This window comes from Callorhinchus milii, unplaced genomic scaffold (genome assembly GCF_018977255.1).
Source record: "Callorhinchus milii isolate IMCB2004 unplaced genomic scaffold, IMCB_Cmil_1.0 Scaffold12, whole genome shotgun sequence".
NCBI lineage: Eukaryota > Metazoa > Chordata > Chondrichthyes > Chimaeriformes > Callorhinchidae > Callorhinchus > Callorhinchus milii.
Genome location: NW_024704753.1, coordinates 15,329,394 through 15,350,345, shown reverse-complemented (window position 1 = coordinate 15,350,345; position 20,952 = coordinate 15,329,394). Strand labels below are relative to the sequence as shown.

The following is a 20,952-nucleotide window of genomic DNA, read 5'->3' as shown; positions in this document are numbered from 1 at the left end:
GGCAGAAAAGGTGAGGAGGAAAAAAAACATAGCAACATTGTGTACGGCCAGACAATTCTCCTCCTGTTGGCTGCCATGACATTAGAATAGGCGTCAATGCAATAATATTTTGTACAGTCGATTCACAATGGAAATATGAAGGGTAGAGTTTACAATCTTTGGCATGCGGTTGATAAAGACACAAGCATACCTAGGGCTTGGTGAACAATGTAAACATAGGGCATGCTGATAGCCTCAACTTCTGCCACTTCTCATTCATTCATTTTAACCCTTGGGAGGATTCTTGTAACATTATTTCAACGTAAATGGTCTTACAATAAAATGATTATATACATTTTAAAACTATATATTTTTCCATGCATACGACAGAAGAAATTTTATCCCTCTACACACTCTGTCAATTGTAGACAACACTGACAAACACCGGTTATATCACTGAATTGACATCGTTTTATTTTACTTTAAATATTTTTTTCCCCCCCGTCCCAACCCCTACTGGGGTCAGTTCTCCAATACCGCCCGATAATGTCCATCTTTTGTGTCTCAGTAGTGAATGTGCTCAAGCTATATGTCTGTGAGGGTATCACCCCTGAGCCAGAGCCAGTCCCTCATATGATCTGACATTCACACAAACATTCTGAGGAGTGAGAAGGAGGGAGGATTGGAAGAAGTTTGAATTCTGGGCTGCTCTTGTGCATTGACTTGCTGATCAGCTGCACAACATTGTAAAGATCTTAGACCAGATCGATATCCTAACTTGTCAAGCGAGCGGGGAAGATATATGTTGCTGGGATGCACAAGGAAGTGGAAATGGAAATAAACTGTCAAAAGGAGACACCCGGTGTAAAAGGTCACTGTTGCTAGACTGGGAAATAGGAAGTATTTTTCTCAATTCGAAGACCCACTCTAACTCAGTTTTGATTCATCTCTCCAGAGCCGTTCAATCAGGTTATCAGTCCTGAGGTACTTGTAGTTTTCTAATCGTGAACATACCCTGTATTCTCATTACACAGTATTTATTCAGTATTCAAAGAGTCAATTCTTTCAAGATCATCACTCTTCCACAATACTAATTAAGGGCACTTAAAGGAATGCAAATTTACCCCCTGCCCAAAGAAACCCAGCCATCAAGACTGAATCATTTGCTTGCGTGGGTCAAACAAATATCTCTTAAAGGCTAGGATGATCATCACAGGCTGTATGTCAATCTTCCCATCTTCTTCTTTGATCGAATCACCTTTCCCCGATTTGGATTTTTTCTTGGTTGTTGCAGTGAGCGACTGACGAGTATCTGGTCTCAAACAATCTGTGGGATACAAAAAAAAGCTAATTTAAGCAGCGACCAAGCTTCAAAAGGTACAAAATGTGTGTGTGTGTGCCAATTTGGTATGGAATGTGATTTGGAACAGCCTTTCATTTCAACTGGAAAAAAACTATACGAGATCCTAATTGTACACAGCACTTGTCAAATGTGAAATGTGGCCTCTGAACCTGGTCTCAATACTCTCAGGTGAAGGAGGAGGGTGTGAGGAAGCCATTTGGTAACAGTAAATGACAAAACGTCACGTTTCTTCCTTTAGGCTCAGAAATACAGAGACAACCTTGGTGGTATGGACTGGGTGGTTAATCTCTGCAGGGTAATGGTGTTTTTCATATCGTTCATTATAGGCCTTATTTGGGGAGAATCCCTTGAAGTGAGGTTTGCTATGAACTGCAGGACTGGTCACAACAGTGAATTGTCAGAAAAGATAGCTAGAGGCAACTAACTTTTTGTAAGGGAAAGAGGGAGTAAAGTTAGACGACGAGTTAACCTAAACCACTTCATGCACTTTGCAGAATCAGCTCCCTCCCAGCAGCAGGGAGGGAGAGGGAACAGAACGAACAAATCCTTTGAGCAAACAATTAAGAAAAAATGAAGAACAATCCCCACAACTGTTTGGGGACAAAACACAACACCCTTTGTATGAAAGAGAGAGGTTAAAGGTTCAAACGGCTGGGTTATAATGGACGGTGCAGAATTCCGTTTACAGTGGTAAATCCATTTGCATTTCTTGAAGCATCGTTGCAGACATTGTGGGATAATGCGGCGCGAGTCAGCCCTCTAGGTGGAGGATCTGAAATGGAGAGCACCACAAGGCACGGTGCCAAAGCCTTGCTCAGGTATTCTGAATATGTGGTATCACAATGCCTTATCTGGATCACTTAATCAGATTCTTACCCTTATTATAAAAATTCAGATAGGTGGCTAGCATTATGGTCTGACAAATGGGAAAAGTGTCTCAAAGGCCCTGGTGCCAGGAGGTCTACAGATTACGCCGACTCCAACACAGAATGCTCTGCATGTGTAAACCATAGCAGACAGGATCCTTCCTAATCTGGTCGCTTCATCTACCTCTGTGGATTTCTCTGGTTACAGAAAACATACTCTCCACTTCATGAAAATCAAGCAAACAGGTTAAAATATCCCTTTGATCAGAGCAGACAGGGCACATGTATTATGCAGGAAGAAACTGGGGACATTTCTGCACATCTATCCATTCTAATTTCAATCACAATGATAAGTAATAGCCTCTACATTAATGTCTCACAACCATTAGACTGCCTTAACTCTTTGGAAACTGAGTGCTGATGAGGGCAGCAGGGGACAGAGTTGATTCTATTGAAGCAAATGTAATCAATCGCTCTTGAGAACACGGGGGCACTTGGAAAATTTTACATGGACACAACTGCGACAAGCCCCCTTACCAGTAGTTCGTCCTTTCTCCGCCGCCGCCGCCCCCACTCCAAAGACAAATTGCTCTTCAGTGGAACAGAGGCTCTCTGCAGCCTGTATCCCCACCTTTGTTCTACAAACAAATCCCGCTTCAATCTCAAATGTTCTTTCCTTCTCTGAGCTGCCATCTTGCATATTAGCTTTATCAGTAAGTTTAGCTTTTTTAAAAATAAAATGACTTGCTTTGGTACAAGGTCTTACGTTGCAACATGTTGCACAGTGAGCTACTTTGAAATGCACTTTATGTTTCTCTGTCGACAGTTAATCTCCACTAACAATGTCCTACAAAGAGTACTGAGGTGAAGGATGGGTTATTTTGGTGTTGGGAGGTACATTTGCCAGGACACTGGGACAATGTCCTGCTTTTCTTCAAAAAACAAGGACCTCAATTTAATTACTCATCTAAAGAACATCACCTCCAATAAAGCAGGGGAGACAGCACTCCACTCCCTCAGCAAAGTACTGAAGTGTCAGCTGAGAGCATTAGCTCTGGCCCTGGCGAGAGGCTCAAAATTACAACTTAATGATTCACGAGCAAGAATGCCAATAACTGAGCCAAACTGCCACATAATGAAAGCACCTTTCTTCCTATACAGTATCACATAGCAAACCTAGACAAGAGGACAAACGTCATCCCAATCCCAGACCTAATACAAACAATATCACATTCAAATATAGTCACCGGATGTGGACTTGAACGACAGACTGGTCCACTCCACCCCTTCTGTAAGCAAATAGTATGTATAATCGTACTATTCCCTTCCCTGTAGCAGCAAACTGAGAGTGAGAACGCATACAGAATGGAAAATCCGTGCCCAAGTTCTCCAAAACACAATCTACCGGAGTATCAATGCCTCTTGTTGATTCCTCAATAATAATAGTAATCCTTGCATTTGATATAGCGCTTTTCACATCTTCGAGACGTCTCAAAGCGCTTCACTGTAAAGTGAATTGACTGTATATTTTGTGGGCAACACGCGGCAGCCAATTGCGCACAGCAGTGTCCCACAAACAGTCGTAGATTGAGTGACCAAATTATTATTGCTTTTTTCTTGAGGAATTAGGACCAGACTTGTGGAGTAAGGAAACTTGTCCAAGGTTTCGCCCTGCTGGGAATCGAACTCAGGTCTCTCAATTGAACCCAGATCTCTCAATGAACAATAAAGGAGGGAGCTGGGATTAAAAGATCAGCCATGATCTGATAAAATGGCAGAATAGGCTGATTGGCCCCCTAGGGCAAAAAACACCTCTAGCTCAAGTAGTGATTACAGCCCAGAGCAACCGCAGCCCAGATGAGCACAGAGCAAACTTATGACCTTCCTTCCCATTCTCTGGGCTATGCTTCATTCTATTTTTACTACCATTTCATTTCATTGCTTTACCTACTGAGTCATACAGCAATCTTAGCAAGCTAACGCAATACTCTTTTAAGCATTAATGCACCTGTTATATTAAATTCATGACCCAAAATTGTTCTTCATTTGGATTTCATTGTTATATCTGAACGCTCTACACAACTGCGGAACCTGTGCAGTCTGTCCTCTCACTAAGCTCCTTGTTTCTCTGATCAATTCTCTTGAACTTGCCCAAAGATGCTCTCCTTTTCCTGATGTACGGGTTTACAGGCGATGACTGCTCCACTACCCTCACCCAAGCAGCCTTGATGACCCTGACAGAGGAAGTCTAGGAGCAATTTTTCTGAACTTTACCTTTTTTTCCCCCTAAGTACTGTGTGATCAGGTGAAGCAACTCCCAATCTCCCCCCACCCTCCCACCTCCTCCTCACGTCAAGCCAGCTCAAAGCCCTTTTGCAAGCTTGTATGTTATGAAATGCTGTCAACAGCCCGTTGGTTATTTGAATTCTTGCTTTTGTGTGTAGGCCGCCGTCTGACCCACTTAGTTCAGATTAAAAGGCGCTCGCTCACAGTTTGCAGTCGTCGGGTAGCGAATAGCAGATAGTTGGACGAACGCAGTTGTTTCTAAAGATTGTGAACAATCAAACAGGACTCTCACAATAACCTGCTGCCTGGGTACCTGGCGGCAGAACATTGGCCACAATGTAGGTCCAGGCAAAACACCCGCAGCCCCCAAATCAAAAACAAGTAAAGCCCGTATTCCATGCCTGTGGGCCCTTTCTTCTACGCCCGCCCGCATTGCAGCAAGAATTCAAGTCACGTATCAGTGGTGGCCAACAAGTCGCTGTCTGAATGAATTCAGGAGATGCTGGTGGAAATGCTTAAACAAAATGCAGCCAGACAAACATGGGACCTCAGCAACCCTCAGCTGTCAACGTCTAGATTTTAAACCAGGGCCACTCTTGTCTTTTTTGTGTGTGCTGCGTTTTTCATCCAGAATCAATGTTGTAAAAGTAACAGATGAAATTAAAGGAAAAAAAAGGTGGTGGCAGAATGAAAATGCAACAAGACATCAATCAGATATATTTTTGAACCAAAAATGTAAATAAGTTTTGAGAGTTGCTTTGCTTACATTTTTCAATTTGAGGGTTGGAGTGATTGGGGGGGAATCCTTCAACAGTATTTTTATTTTTAAGAAAATAGCTGGTTAAGGTCATTTGGCCTGCAAATACACATCGCCACATTTTACAGTAAATCCTGTGAAGCACTTGGAGACGTTTTGATGAGATGATAATGCGCTATATCAAATGCAAGGATTATTATTATTATTATAAAGAAAAGTGCACAAGACCAGAACAGCTTCCTATTTCGCCTCTACTAACTGTACTTGGCCTTCCGCAAGTACTTTGATAATGGTCAGATGCCCAGGAAGCACATCATTCCTTGTGCATATCTTCAGCAACAACTTGCACTGCTACAGTGTTGTTCACATAGGATAATATCCCAAAGTGCTCGCTTACAAGCATCTAATTTGTGGTAATAACGCAGAAATCATTGAATACAAACTCCTGAAGATATCACAGAATCTGGTGTTCGATACTCATTCAGACAATATGGAACAATTGACTAGGACCAATCGAAGGGGATCAGGAGGTAGAAAAGCAGCAAGCAGGCAGCACTGAGTAGAGGGTTTTTGGTTGGACTGTTTGCGAGCTGAAATAAAAGAGTGTTCTACACATTGTTTGTTGAGAACATAAACATCTGGTGGAAGATATTTTAAAATTATTGTGTTGTATTGTATATGCAATTACATAGCGCCCTTCACACCGGATGGCCTCTCGGAGCGCTCAAATGTCCAGAGTTACAGGACAACAAGTCATTCACCTTTAACAGTGTGGAATAAACCATCCAGCACAGAAGCAGCCTTTGCTCAGTGAAGCGATCATTTCCCTTGTAAACTGTGCAACACGCTCAGCATCAAAGGCATCACAGAAATTGGATGAAATGACGAGATTGGTGTGTGCTTAGGGGCGTGTGTTTGAGGGTGAGCCTCAACTTCTTTCAACTGAATGTTAACAAAACTTGTTCCGCTCTCTGTAGTGTCTCCTCACTTCTGGCTCTGACTAGATTAACCTTCCCGGCTGCTTGCTCCATCCAGCTCCTGCAGTCAGTGGGCAATCTCAGTGTTTTCCTCACCCCTCAGCTTTCATTAACTCTTTCATCCAATCCTTGATCAAGTCTACTTTCGTCCCTCTCCAGAAAGTTGCCCGCCTCCATCCCTTCCTCGCCCCCACGTAGCCGAAATCCTCATCCATGCTTTCATAGATTTCTCCCAATAATCTCCTTATTCGGTCGGTCTTCCCATCTCAACCTTCTGCAAAGCATCAGTTCATCCAAAACTCAGCCTGTATCCTTTCCCACACCATAGAAAACAACAGAAACTTAATTCCTACCTTCCTTTATCCCCCAAATTGTGTGTGTGTGTGTGATTGTGTTATTGCCTGTGTGATCCAAATATCCATATAAAAGTTCTGTAGTAAAGCTACATGTAAAGTACAAGTACAGCAGTCAAACCAACTTAACACAGTCATCCTTGCTAGAATGCACGTGATCATTACGGAGAAGGTAAAAGGACAGCCCCACGTACAGCCTTCTCCACTTACCACAGACCTGCTCCAAGCACAGAATGTATATGGAGTAAACCACTCCTCATTCACGCTAATTGGAGACAAGTACTGATCCAAGCATAACACACTCACCCAATTATCCAGCTCACAGTGCACAGGACACCAAATGCAGTCAAAAATCCCATTTGTGAAAATTACATGTTTGGGTTCAGTGGCTTGTATTATTTTATTTGGATTGAATTACTGATTTTATGCCTAATTTAGCTGTGGTAATATAAGAATGCATGGAACAAGAAAAGACCATTCGATTTACCTACAGACCACATAAGTTCTGAACGTCACACAACCCAGTTGGCAGTTCCTCTCCGCCAACCCCTCCCCACACACCCACCCACGATAAATAAAACAAAACTAAATCTATCTAACCACACACTGTACATTGCTGCCTTCCTGGTGGGCCATTTCCATGGATGACAATCATGCTCCACCCAGTCTTTTATCAATATACTCCGTCTAGGAAATACAATTACTTTGAACATTGCTTCCTCAGTCACTGTGGCTGATCAATGAGAGATCCTGACCGAAGTTCAGTCTGAGATTGTGTGACAGTGACACAGGTGTAGTTAGGTGGCTCTTGGTCGTGCTCTAGTCAGAGACATCAATGTGAGACTCAATGCTGGTAATATCTAGTGGTGAGTAATGAGAACCAATACCTCTGCCCTCGGTCTCCCCCAACACACACATCCCCCAACTGACAGAACAGACCTCACATCAAGACACATGAACACAAAATGATTCTGCACTTACTTCCTGCCTACATAGGTCAAGAGTGTCCCTGCATATGCCGACCGGCCAATAGTTTAACAGCTGCTAAGTATTTCTCTGAATAAAATGACCTGGCATTACCATTTAAAGACCCAAGAGACAGCAACGTTTCCAGACACTCTCCTCATTTCTGAACATTGTACCGTTCAGGTTTGCCAAGTTCCCTTTCTCAAGCTGGACGTCAAGTGTTTGGAAGAGAAAACAAAAAGGATTGAAAGTGACTTGAAGAATACTTTAACTGACACAATGCCCAATTGTCTGGTTTCTCTATAAAGTACTTTATTTGTTTTACTCCTGTTTATAATGTTTCCCTGGTGTCATGGTATATATCATTGTCATTGCCTGCTGCTTGGAACTAAGTCACTAGCCTGTAGTAACTTCTGTTTTTCACAAAAAGGCTTCTTCGATACAGTTACCTCCATCTCCTTACCCACTTCAGCCTGCAAACAACCAGGCTGTGTGACAACATTAACACAACCGTGTGGCATTCCCAACAGAAATCCTAGCCTCCAATTGTACGAATGGCTCTAACTCGTAATAGTCATCAAGATTTAGAATGAAGCTGGGTTGGTGGGATGGTGCTGTGGCACCACTGAGTGGCGAGAAGCAGGTTTGCATCTCAAAAGCACCCAAACCACACATGGTCTCAGTGGGGGGAATACTCTTTCTCTTCCGTGCAGAGTCCCCAATAAGGAGAACAGGTGAGAAAATGCCTGCCAGAGAAATCATCTCATCCGCAAAACAAGCTGGATTCCTGCAATTCATCGCCTTATTTGGCCCACAAAAAAAATGCAGTCAATTCACTCTGCGAGTATATTGTGTGAAGCGCTTTGAGACGTCCAAAAGATGTGATAAAGCACTGTATCAAATGCAAGGATTATTATTATTATTATTGGTTTTCACAGGGTCAGATTGAGTGAATTCCAAGACATTTCAAACATGGTGCGAGTCAAATCCTACCTTGCTAGTCAGCAGAGTGAGTGGCAAGGTACAGCTCTGAAAATTAAGTTCATAAAGTTTTATTCTAGTAAAAGTTGTCGATGTGAAAAAGTTGAATACAAAACTCTCTCTACTTGAATAGAAGAAAGTGGGGGGGGGGGGGGGGGGTTGTGGTGGTGGTGGGCGGGCGTGGAGAGAGAAAGAAGTGGCACAAATATTCGGTAGAACGTATCCTGTGAGGCCAGAGTCCATTTGCTGTAGCAATTACGGGTGCTCTTAGCTCTTTGGGAAGCACTTTATTCCCATTGAAAAGCAGTGGGTCCCCCATTCATCGGCCGACGAAATATTCTGAAAAGTCTGGCCTTCTACATGAAAGTGACGCCAGCAATTGGAAGCAATTTGCTGAACTGTTTGAAGATTAAATTAATCATGGCACCAACAAACAGCACTTGGGAAACAGTTTTGTTTTCATGCATTCTTTCCTGATTACCTAAAATGAAAGCCAAGATACAAAACGTGCTTTTGGTACTGGAAGCCTGACAGCAACAAATGCCCTCATACTCGCTGCTTTGTTCGTAATTATTTAATACTTAAAAGGACCGTTGTAGCATTTTTCGTCTGTATATATGTGGCCTTTTGTTTCTTTTTAATGTCGTGTACTTCTTCCCTCTAACCACCCCCTCCTTTTTCGACAAAAAAAACACACACAAAAAAATCTTCCCCGTCTTAACGATTCAGACTCCCGAGTTCTTTTGTTCAACTTTAACAGTGCGTGCATATCTGCGAGGACTTTAACAGTTTGTAACGCTGCACTTTGCTGAATTTATGGGTAGTGAATTAAGCACATGCAAAATACCAAGAACATGGTTCCCTTCAGTCCTAAGCCCAGATGCGCCATTCTCCGTGAAGTGAGGGCTGTTGAGGAAAAAAAGGTGGGGAGTGGAGCACCAGAAAGAGATGAAACAAGAGATAATAATAATATTAATAATAATCCTTGCCTTTGATAAGAGTGCCTTATCACGACTTTGAGACGCCTCAAAGCGCTTCACAGAATATACTATAAAATTAATTGACTTGTGTATTTTGTGGGCGAAATACAAAGCCTTCTTGCATAAACAAGGCTGGCTCTCGATTCTCTTTATAAACCTAATTTAACACCCCGCCGTATATTCTATAGGGTTATTCAGAGCCGATTCAAGTAGAACTGGGATTGACTTTTGGTGCGAGAACTACTCCTGGGCTTGGGAGCTCCGGCGTGCACAGCTGTGTCCCAGTTGTGTAGGGCGACCGTAGACTTTCCCCGATCTCCGAGGAAGACCAGATGTTTCCAAAGGCATTGCAAAGGAGTCAGCGGCCTGCATGAGGCAGGGTTATAACCTTCACCTTGTTGTGCTGTGAACGACCATCAAAGAGGTGCACCCAGTCCGGGCAGGAGAGGGGAGGGGTAGATAAGAGTGTTAACGTGTTCACTGCTGGGCTCTCATGACCGGCTGCAGTGTTATAATAAAAATGGAGTCTTACTTTTGTGGGTAACTTTATGTGCTGCAGTTCCTCTAACCAGGAGACTGGGTCACAGCCCAGCCACCTTCCCCAAAGACCCTAAATTACAAACATGTGGGAATCTTTATAAATAATAGCAAAGACCCACCCACCTCTGGAATACAAATAGTTGTTTAAGCTTGATCAGACACCGTCGTTTGAAGTGTGTCAGAGGTTTGAGACTGCTGCATTATTCAAGAAGTCTCACAATGGATATCACGGCACTTAAAGCAGTAATACTCCAAACAATCAAGCACTGATTATCACTGCAATGGTTCAATCACTTAACAACTTGCATTTATATAGGGCCCTTCATGTCGGGTAATGTGCTGTATAAAGTCGGGGTCTGAACCCGAGCAAGGCTGAGGGCACGTTACCCGAGGCAAGTTCGAAGAGGTAGGTTTTAAGATGGGATGTAAAGGCAGATAGAGACGTGACAAGGTGGAGGGGTAGAGGGAGAGAGTTTCAGAGGTAGATGCTGAACCCTTTCTGAACTCACACATGAACAGCGGTGACAGAGGAGCTGCCAATAGTCACCCCGGGGCTCAACGTGCTCGCAATAAAGAGGGGCAAAAAGTGGTCTCTGAGCAGCCGGAAAGCAATTGCTCTGATTTCTTTGTGGGGCAGAATTCCAGGCACTGGTCACAGAACGGGGCCAAGCCCCCAGTCTCGACCAGTAGATTCGGTGTTGTGGCTGTCATTTTCAATGTCACCTTTCGCCCTCAAAATATACAGTCAGTTCACTTTACACTATATTCTGTGAAGCGCTTTGAGACGTCTCAAAGACGTGATAAGGCGCTATATCGAAATGCAAGGATTATTAGTAAGGATTACAAGACAGGACAACAATCCAACCAAAATCTGCTTTGATTGCACATTGATAACCAGAGGATAGAAATCTATTGCTCCTGTGATCCAGCCAACCAGAAAAGGCAAGAGTCATCAACTGTGTTCCAAACTAATGTTAGTAACGTGCAGCATCAGCGGCTAACCAAGTGAAACATACGTTTAAAGAAAAAAATGTTACAGCAGGAGAATTGCTTGTAAATAATAATTTTAATAATAATCCTTGCATTTGATAAGGTGCCTTATCACATGCAAGGATTATTATTAAAATTATTATTTACAAGCAATTCTCCTGCTGTAACATTTTTTTCTTTAAACGTATGTATCTTCGCGACGTCTCAAAGCGCTTCACAGGATATACTGTAAAGTTCAGTGACTGTTTATTTTGTGGGCAAAACCCGGCAACCAATTGCGCACAACAGTGTCCCACAAACAGTCGTAGATTGAGTGACCAAATTATTTTTTTTTTGAGGGATTATTACTCCCGGAAAAGCAATCCGCCAATCGATTAACAACCGGGTTCCTACTTACTACTAGGTAAACAGAGACGTGTAGAGTAAGAAAAGGTGCCTAAGATTTCTCCCTGCCCGGGAATCGAACCAACAACAACAACAACAAGATTCCATTTATAAAGCGCCTTTCACGTCAGGAGGACGTCCCAAGGCGCTGAACCAGGGTCCCCTTGCTTGCGAGGCGAGTGCTCTAACCACTGAGCTATATAACTCCACAAATGAGGAAAAGGGGACCAAAAGGTCGATTTAGTCCAGAAAGGGCAATTTTGCTGTTGTGAACAAAAGGGTTCTCTAAGATCTGAAACCTTTCACACACACACACACACACACAATTGAAGGAGGTTCAGAAACGGCAAATTATAGAATGATCTTCGTCCTTTCCCAGCGCCATTCATTTATCTGCGATCGCAGTAATAAACAAGAATTTACAAGAAACTCCACACAAAGCTGAGAATCCCCCTCCCACCCTCAAGAAACAGAACCTCATGCTCTATGGGAAATGAGAGCTTCAAAGGAAAAATAGTCAGGAAAAATAGGAAATGATTTGGATCAGCGCCAGAAAATTCACACGGTGAATGTCAAACTTCATCTTGTTCATTTTATGGCCGTGAATAGATTTCAGCTCTCTCCACGCAGGATGCCAATTATAAGTGCCCAAACACAAAGCCAATGTTGGCGGTTGAGAGGAAGAAGTGGAGTCAGTCTTACATTTATTGTGTTCTAAGTTCACTCATTCTGGAGAGGGGTGATGGGGATCTTACCAAAACTATATGATATCCAGCTACCTCTTGACCCCATGATTACAATATCTGGAGACACATCTGGGCTGTACATTGAGAGATATGACAAGAAGACGATAAGCTTGCCCTTGCTGGTGCCAAACTCCCAGTACTACAAACCTGGGAAAGTGAGCTGCAGCCCAGCTAAATGTAATGGGAGAGAATATCAGATTGCAATTCATAGCGGGAACGTGTGGCCATTCATGGAACCCCCAGATAGCATTTTATAAACCAAACATATCACAAACGGGATCAGCAAAGATAAAGCAGAGTAGGAAACATGATAGGGCAGAAAAATTAATCATCAAGATTCAAAGAAAGATATGCATTCTGTGTTGAAATACTACATGCGTAGATCAGTATATAAGGATTATTCTGAGATTTCCGTAATTACAATAAAGTACACATTCATTAAACTATTTAAGCGCTAATTACAATTGATTAGTATAATATTGTAAGTGATAAAAAACTCGTTTTTAAAAATATCGGAATAATATTTTGTCAAATTATGCATTTTTTAAGATTGCGTAGATTAATGTTACCCATACATTCTACCTGATAAATATAATTTCTTTTTAAATTTTGTTTAAACAGTTATGTATTAGTAAATGAATATTGATTCAAGCTTCCTTGCAAGGGCAAATTTTACTGTGAGCTATGTGTGTAGAATTTGCTTCTGGGCTGTGTTTTAAGGCTTTCTACCTCTTGGTTGATACTCTGTGTGGGTCAATAGATAGACCTGCTGAACATGAAGAACTGTATCATTTTGGAATGCATTTATGTGCACAGGTCACACTGAATATTTATAACGAATGCATGTAGAGCCATCAATCTAGTCTAAAAATTAAGGGGCAGACGGACCAGAAGACATGAAATCAGTTCCTATATTAGGGGAGGCTCTTTCACTACCCGCCTCACATCCCTGAACAGGGTCTAACGTGGGGGTTGTAACCTGATCATCCTGCCTCAACTCTTTTCTTTCCCTATTCTCAAGAGTCAATATTCAAGCACTGCAAGATGCTATCCTGCGTGATGGGCGGTATATAAATGTAAGTTGTTGTTATGGTTGCCTCTTTAACCGTGTTTTTGGTCATCATTCATCCCACCTCCTTCACCCCCATCCCCCGAGCTCGTGTGCCAAAACATGACTCAATCCACCGTCTTCTGACAGTGCTTCTTCCCCAGATCTTTGAGAAAGTGGCACTCCTCCCTTTCCTCAGTTAGCTTTAAAATGCTGCTTGTTGCCTCCTCAACTTCTCTTGCCCTCCGTACCACCCTGTTCAACCGTGGTGGTCCTGGATCATGGGCCTCAGGAGGATGACGGGGGCGGGCGGGGGAAAACATGGAATCATAAGTGTCATTGTGGCTGTGCCTGGCTCAAAACCAACTCCTGACCACACATACACAAACATGTACAAGTCACCTCTGACTTACTATTTTTCTTCATTTAGTAGAGAAAACATGTCGTCAGTCAATTTGAGATGTTGGCTCCTTCCTGTTGACTTTCCACTTGCCCTCCTTATCCTGTAAATGGGGTTTCTCCAGCGATCGTTCGAGTTGGACACGCCCAAAACATTAACCGATCACTTCTCATGCTAGAATCCTAGCTTTTCCTGGTCTGATTTCTTAATTCAGGGTATACAGATTTACCAAGCTTTACACAAATTAGTTTAAAGAGTTAACAGGGGATTGTAGGCAGCCTCAATTTTATATTGCCTGCATGTAAGATTTCAGCAGACTGGCAATTACAGCTACTTTCTATTTATTACAGCCCTTAAAGATTTAAATGAACGGCAGAGACAGTCCGACTGATATTAAGCAGCGTATGGACTGAAATAACTTCTCTCCAAAAACAAAACCTCTCTGCCATAACTTGCCGACTGTTGTCAACGTGTGCTGTTAAACATGTATGTCTGTTTTGCATTCCACATGTATAGCTACCGCTGTATCTGTTAAGATTGTTCCTTTACAATTACTGAGAACATGTTTTTTGCGACAGAGCAAAGATAAATTTAGAGCTTAAATATTTATTGTTACATTGCTGACAGAAGGTAGCTTGTGTCTGTAATTCAGCAAGAAAAGCTTAAAACAATTCATGCACCTAATTCAATCCCAAAAGGGATTGTACTGTATAACCAATTTGACAAATACTCAGAGTCAGGTTTGTGGCACAGCATATAACGGGGCCCCATCTTCTCATCTCTTCCCTGTTTAGTAAATACGCTTCTGACTCTTCTAAACTACCTGCACTTAGAAAAGAGAAGGCATTAAACAGAGATGAGGCATAGTCTCAAAGAGAGAGAGAAAGTCACATATGGCATTCCATGGGAACAAGTACAATTTCAGTTTGACTGTGTACCATAAACAGCCATTAAGTGAGTGACTGATCAATTTTATCTGGGGAAACTTACATTTCTTTTTGAATAGTACTAGGGAACTTTTAATGTCCACCTGAACGGGCAGATGGAATGGTTTAATATCTCATCCGAAGGACATCACCTCCAACAATGAGTCGCTCCCCGGCATTAGTTTGGAGTGTCAGCCTATAGACTATAGGAATTCAAGTCTCGTCACGGTGAACAGGCAAGTTTCTGATTCCAAGGCAAGAGAGCTACCAAATGTGCCAGCTGACATCCTAGGTTAGGACTAAACCATTTAATTTAATTAATTTAATGTGATGTTGTGGAGATGGAACTCACTTTAAATCTGGTCCAAATCTTAAAGAGGGTATGTGCCAAAGGTGACAAATGTTGTAATAGTAATAATAATAATCCTTGCATTTGATATAGTGCTTTTCACGTCTTCTAGACTTCTCAAAGCGCTTCACAGAATATGCTGTAAAGTGAATTGAATGTATATTTGTGGGCGAAACGCGGCAGCCAATTGCGCACAGCAGCGTCCCCACAAACAGTCGCGGATTGAAAATGACCAATTTATTATTGTTTTGTTTTTTGGAGGGATTATTATTAGGTGTGTGGAGTAAGGAAACTTGCCCAAGGTTTCGCCCCCTGCCTGGAATTCAGTTCAACTGGCATCGCTTTCTGCACACATGCACAATACACAGGAATTTGTACTTCCCAAGACTGACTTAGGTCGCGATTAAACAGAATCAAAATCTCCTCTCTTTGCCCCCGCCACCCTCCCCTTAAAAAATCATAACCCTTTTCCCTTCACAAAGCAGGAAGTCCTTTTCTTTCCAACTATAATAATGACCCACAAAAATCCTCCTGACTGGGGCAAATCGAATCACAATCCTTTGCTTATCCCCAAATTATTTTTGTTTTTACATTATTACATTTTTGAACATTTAAACTATTATCTCAGGCTGAAATTTTGACAAATGGCTCAATCTGACCCACCTCCTTAAAGAGGCCAATTCTTTTATGTGGTTTCTTCTGATCTTCTTCTCTGATTCCCTCAAACCGGAAGTAAGTGCTATTTTCACTGAAATAGCCCAGTGTCTCTGTTGGTTTTATTCCCTTGTGTAATTCTAGTCTACGTTGTTTCAATATTAAAAAAAAACTAAACATCCAACACAAATTTCCTAAAATAGTGTAGCACTGTTTTAATGAAAATGACATTACTTTCAATGTCTTTTTAAAAAAAAGATCAAACACAACCACATCAAAGGACTGGTTTCTTAAAGGGACAACTCCAATCCAAATGGCTTACGCATGCATATTGCTGTATAAAAGATGCACATGAAAGTGTCAAACATACAATCAGTGCAAATAACCAGATTCCTGCAAGCTTCACGGTGGAGTAAATTAAAATCGACAGAAACCAGAAAGTTAAGAGAGAGAGAGAGAGAGAGAGAGAGATAAGAGAGCAAGAAAAAGACTACACGCGTGCGAGAGAGAGAGAAAAAGAAAAGCCGAGAGAGATTCTCAGATTCTTATACATTGAAATGACCTGCCACCAGTAGAACACACTGTATATTGGGGTAGTGGACAATACAGAGAGAGAGAGAGCGGGAGGGGGGGGGGGGTAGTGGACGAGAGAGAGAGAGAGAGAGGGGGGGTAGTGGACGAGAGAGAGAGAGAGAGAGAGAAAGGAATGCATCTCTCATTTTGAAATGTCTTGTTCTTGATCGGCCTTCTAGCAACACTTTACATTATGTTTCCCCCACTTTGAGACGTCTTGAAGACATGGTAAGGTGCTACATCAAATGCAAGTATTATTATTATGATTTTTATTATTATTTGTGGAAGAAATTCTGCTCCAAGCTCACACAAACAAATCACGAATTACGTCCATAACTACAAGTACAACACAAGTGTGTGAAAGTTCCTAAAATAAAAATAATTCTTGATACAGCGCTTTGCACATTGGGAGAATATCTCAGAGTCCTTCATGGGATTTACTGTAAAGTGCAGCAAATGTTTATTTTTGTAGGCAAACATGGCAGCGAGTTTGCGCACAGCATTTCCCAGGAACAGTTATAATGTGACTGATCAATTTTATCTGAGGAAGTGTTAGCCAGGATACTGGTAGAAACTCCCTGTACCATGTCAGTTCAACAAATTAATTAGATGCAGCTCAATATTTTAAAAGAGCTAGACTTGGGGAATATAAATAAGTTGGTTCTATAGCTTCCTGTACAATCAAGTGATTTGCTTCCAATGGAACGCCATCTGGCGTGGAGGGCGCTTTATAAATCCAAGTTGTTGTTGTTGGAATGTAGCGTATTTGGTGGTAATGGATGGGAGAGATAGCCAGAGAGAGAAAACAGGAAAGAGAAGAGTTAGGAGAGCAAAACAAACAGAAAGAGAGCGTAAAGAGAGAGGTATTGCTAATATCCCCTCAAATCACTGTAACTAAATCGGTTATAACATTAAAGTACCAGCAGTAATAGATCGAGTTCATGCGTGCCCACTTGGAGATCAAATTAATTGTGAGATAAGTTTATTTACAACAGTCAGAGCACAGGATGGAAATAGAGGTTAAACTGAAGTGGAGTTCACAATAAGTGACTGCATCTGAGTGGAGTAATAAGCCACATGTAACAGAGAGATTGTACACAAGAAAGATAACATGCGAGTGAGTGAAGAGCATCGACACGTTAGAGGGAGTGGGTGACCAATGCACAAAGAGGAGGAGAGTGTAAGAAAGTGCATGGATGGGGGGGGGTGGGGTGGGAAGAGAGAGAGAGAAAACCACAGGGAGGCAGAGAGAGTGAGCGTACACAAGGAGTGAAAGTGTGTGCAAAGAGGAATGAAAGAGAAAAAGCGACCATTAAGGGGGTGGATGGGGGTTGTGGGAGAGAGAATGTGCGCATGGGGAGAGAAAGAGAGAGAAAAACATGCACAAGGTGAACCAGATATCCTGCTGGCATGAGACAGGGTTTACTTAGGATATAATAATCTTTGCATTTGATATAGCTCTTTATCACTTCTTTGAGACGTCTCAAAGTGCTTCACGGAATATAGTGTATAGTGAATTGACTGTATATTTTGTGGGTGAAATGCGGCAGCCAATTGAGCCCAGCAGTGTCCCAATCGTGGATTGAAGTGACCAATTTATTATTATATCTATTATATTTATTAGAATATCCCAAACCAATGAAGCCCATCTTCATTTTCCGAGTCAGGGGACACAATCCTCCCTGAAACAGCTCCGTTACTTGCAGTGCTGCAAGGATTTCAGTGCAACGCATGAGAGGCGAGACACATCAAAGCTTGCCCCGTGTCACACTGCACCATTTATCAATGCTATTCTATTGCTTACAGTAAAGATAAGTGACGCAGGAACACACTCCCGATAAACTTATCAGTAAAGACTACAAACGACACTCAACAGAAGTCCCTCCATCTAATGAACCAGTGACATTTCAATTTGGCACCATATAAAGTTCTAAATGTCCAATATTCGCAAGCCTTTCGCTAACACCTACAAATGAATGCCATGCTCCATATAATTCTGTGTTATGAGATATCACTAGCAACATATTTAGCCAATGTGCTCCATTCACTGCACATGCTAAGGTAATTTTGATAATTACCATATATTAGAGTTAAGGTGGAGATTAACTGTGTCACTGTTACAGATAAGGTAAAGAAATAACAGAAGCTCAGGATTCCTCAGGTTTCGTTTTAAGAAATTAAAAATTGTAATTTTCCAAATGGAAACCAAATTTGGGAATTTTCCAAAATTGGGCACAACTTATATTTTTAAGACTGCAGTCCTAAGACCAAGACCATGAGATACTTCAGGGCTCAGATCTAAGTTTTACCCCAAGTTTGGTCGAAAGCACATTAGGAAAGAGAAAACAAAGTTATTTTGTCACTTTCTAATAGGTCTTTGAACCTCATCCACCACACAAAAAATACACAATCCCACCTCTTTACAGTATATCCTGTGAAGCACTTTGATACATCTCGACAACGTGATAGGGCGTTATATCAAACACAAGGATTATTATTTATTATTGTAATTAATCTGTAAAGTTCCATAAGTTTTCTTTAAATAGAGGGTCATTTTCTTTTTTCTGGATAACAGCCCAGTTCTCCATCTCATTATCACCACCGTCGAGAAGGAAAGGTTACCTGTAAAACTCCAATATCCCTCTGTGGAGCACTCTGCCACAGAAAGCACACAAACAGAATCGATTTCAGATTTCAGAAGAATAAAAGAGATACCTAGGAAATAGGAGTATTAAGAGATATACTGAAAGTGCAGGGAAAGTTTGATTAAGACGAGAGAGGGTAGCCAAAAATGGCACAGCTGGCTTGGAAGGGCTGAATGGTCCTACGTTATGTAAGGAAGTTCTCTTGTAAATCTATGGCAATGGTCCTAATAGGCTTTTCCTGGAAAAGTTCAGACTGCAGTTTAAGACAAGTCCAACAACAAGCTCTCAGCTGATCAGGAGACAACTCAGACTTTTTGCAAACAGCCCACGTTCTGGTGAATAGTTCAAGCAAGTGAATCAGGACACGAGTCAGCCCTGGGATTTGAACTTGTGACCTTCTTGTTGGGAGTCAAGTGCTCTTACACTTGAGCTACATCACTTTTAACCTCCCGGGCATTAAACAATTTTAGCAGCTTTCAAAGGGGCAACGTCTCTAATACAGAACATATGCAAAACTGACCCGGGCACCATAAAACTCATCACGGTACGGCAGATTAAATGGTTCGTAATTTCAAATATTCTCCAAATGGACAAGTATCTTGCTTTGCTGTTTAAAGAAAGCTGCAGTTATTGCAAGCCTCCAAGACGACAACCCTCTTGTAAAAATATTTTGCTCAACCTCTGGAATTCCATCCCCATTCACTCTGCCTCGCCCCCTCCTCAGCCTCCTTCAAGTCCCACCTCAAAACCCTCCTCTTCGACCATGCCATCGGTCACCCCTCTTCCCCTCCCCTCCTGACTGCAGCTCGGGTCCGAAATCCTCCCGACGCGAAAGGCGCTATACAAAGGTAATCATCTTCTTGTTGTTGCTCAGGGATTGTTTTATTTTCCAATCGCGCCCCCTTCCCCCCCCCCACCCACCCTCATTCCCTTTGCAATATTTAGCCTCATTTTATTAAATACAATTATAAGATCATTGCCAAAGAGGGTGTGGATTTGGAGCCAATTGCCCACGCCAACAATCCTACAGGTTTTAATAATAATAATCCTTACATCTGGTCTAGCGCCCATTGCATTGGGAGGGTATCCTAGAGTGCTTCACAGGATAAATTGTAAATTGCAGTGAATGTGTGTTTTGTGGGTGAATGCTGCAACCAATTTGCGCACAGTAATGGCCCACAAATAGTTATAGCAATGGAGTTAATGGCCAATTTGATTTATTTAGGGGAATTATTGGCCAGGACGCTGGGAGAAACTCCTTTCTCATTTCAAACGTGGGATGTTTAACAGCCACCTGAACAGGCAGACAGGGACCTTGGGTTAACATGTCACCTGAAGGATGGAAAGAGATGAAGGATAACGGGGCGAAGGGTGGATTGGCTCAGACTGAGGTGGGACAGACAGCCCAACAGGCCTCTTTGAAGAAGAGTGAAGAAATCTGTCTCACCCAAGTCAGTGCTAAATAAATAAATACTTTTTCTAGGTGGTAGGTGATAGCATTCCCCGAAATTGCCAGCGAAACTTGATAGGCTGTAGGATGAGGGAAAGGAAAATCCTCTGCAAATTCTTTGATTTTTGATAATGGCTAAATGCCTGCCTTCACTTGCCAAGAATTGGGATATTACTCCTTTAATTACACACACACACACACACACACACATATAAAAGAAGTAAACTTGTTTTACACTTCAGAAAGTATAGAGTTTTAATAAGCGATTTGTAATTGTAATTGCATCATCCCATGCAAAGCACAAACCAGGATTAACCAAACACCATATCTTTTGAAGTGCAGCGCAGGTCTGATCTACTTAGTTTTAATTAACGTTCAAACTGATATACAAACTAACAAAAAAATACACAGAACAAGAAAAAGAGATACAAATCCCTCGCTAGGCAAGTTTTTTTTCCCCCCCCCTCTCCTCGTCTTCTTGTTTGTGAGGCTCGCTCGGTTCGGAATTCGCTATCAATTCTTCCGTTCCTGCCACAGCTCACCCCTCCAAAAAAAACAAACATAAAAAGAGGAGTGTGTAATAATTCAACTGCAAAGGAGCAGGAATTTCTTTAAGCTCCTTTAATAACAGAGAGAACAAAGCTCTGTTTCTTTGTGTTGCGACGTCTCTTCCTCCCTGCTTGCCAGAATCAACAACATCATTTTTTAAGACTCCTGAATGGCAAACATACTCAATCAT

The 20,952-nt window shown here is 41.9% G+C and overlaps 1 protein-coding gene across 1 annotated transcript in view; it reads right to left on the bottom strand.

The window, feature by feature from the left end:
- Window positions 1–430: 430 nt before the first annotated feature.
- Window positions 431–20,952, bottom strand: part of eefsec (eukaryotic elongation factor, selenocysteine-tRNA-specific) — a 148,403-nt gene continuing 127,881 nt past the window's right edge. The window contains exon 7 of the mRNA XM_007890349.2: window positions 431–1,306. Within this exon, the coding sequence (XP_007888540.1) occupies window positions 1,128–1,306 (179 nt within the window). The 3' untranslated portion in view covers window positions 431–1,127. The remainder of the gene's footprint in view (window positions 1,307–20,952) is intronic.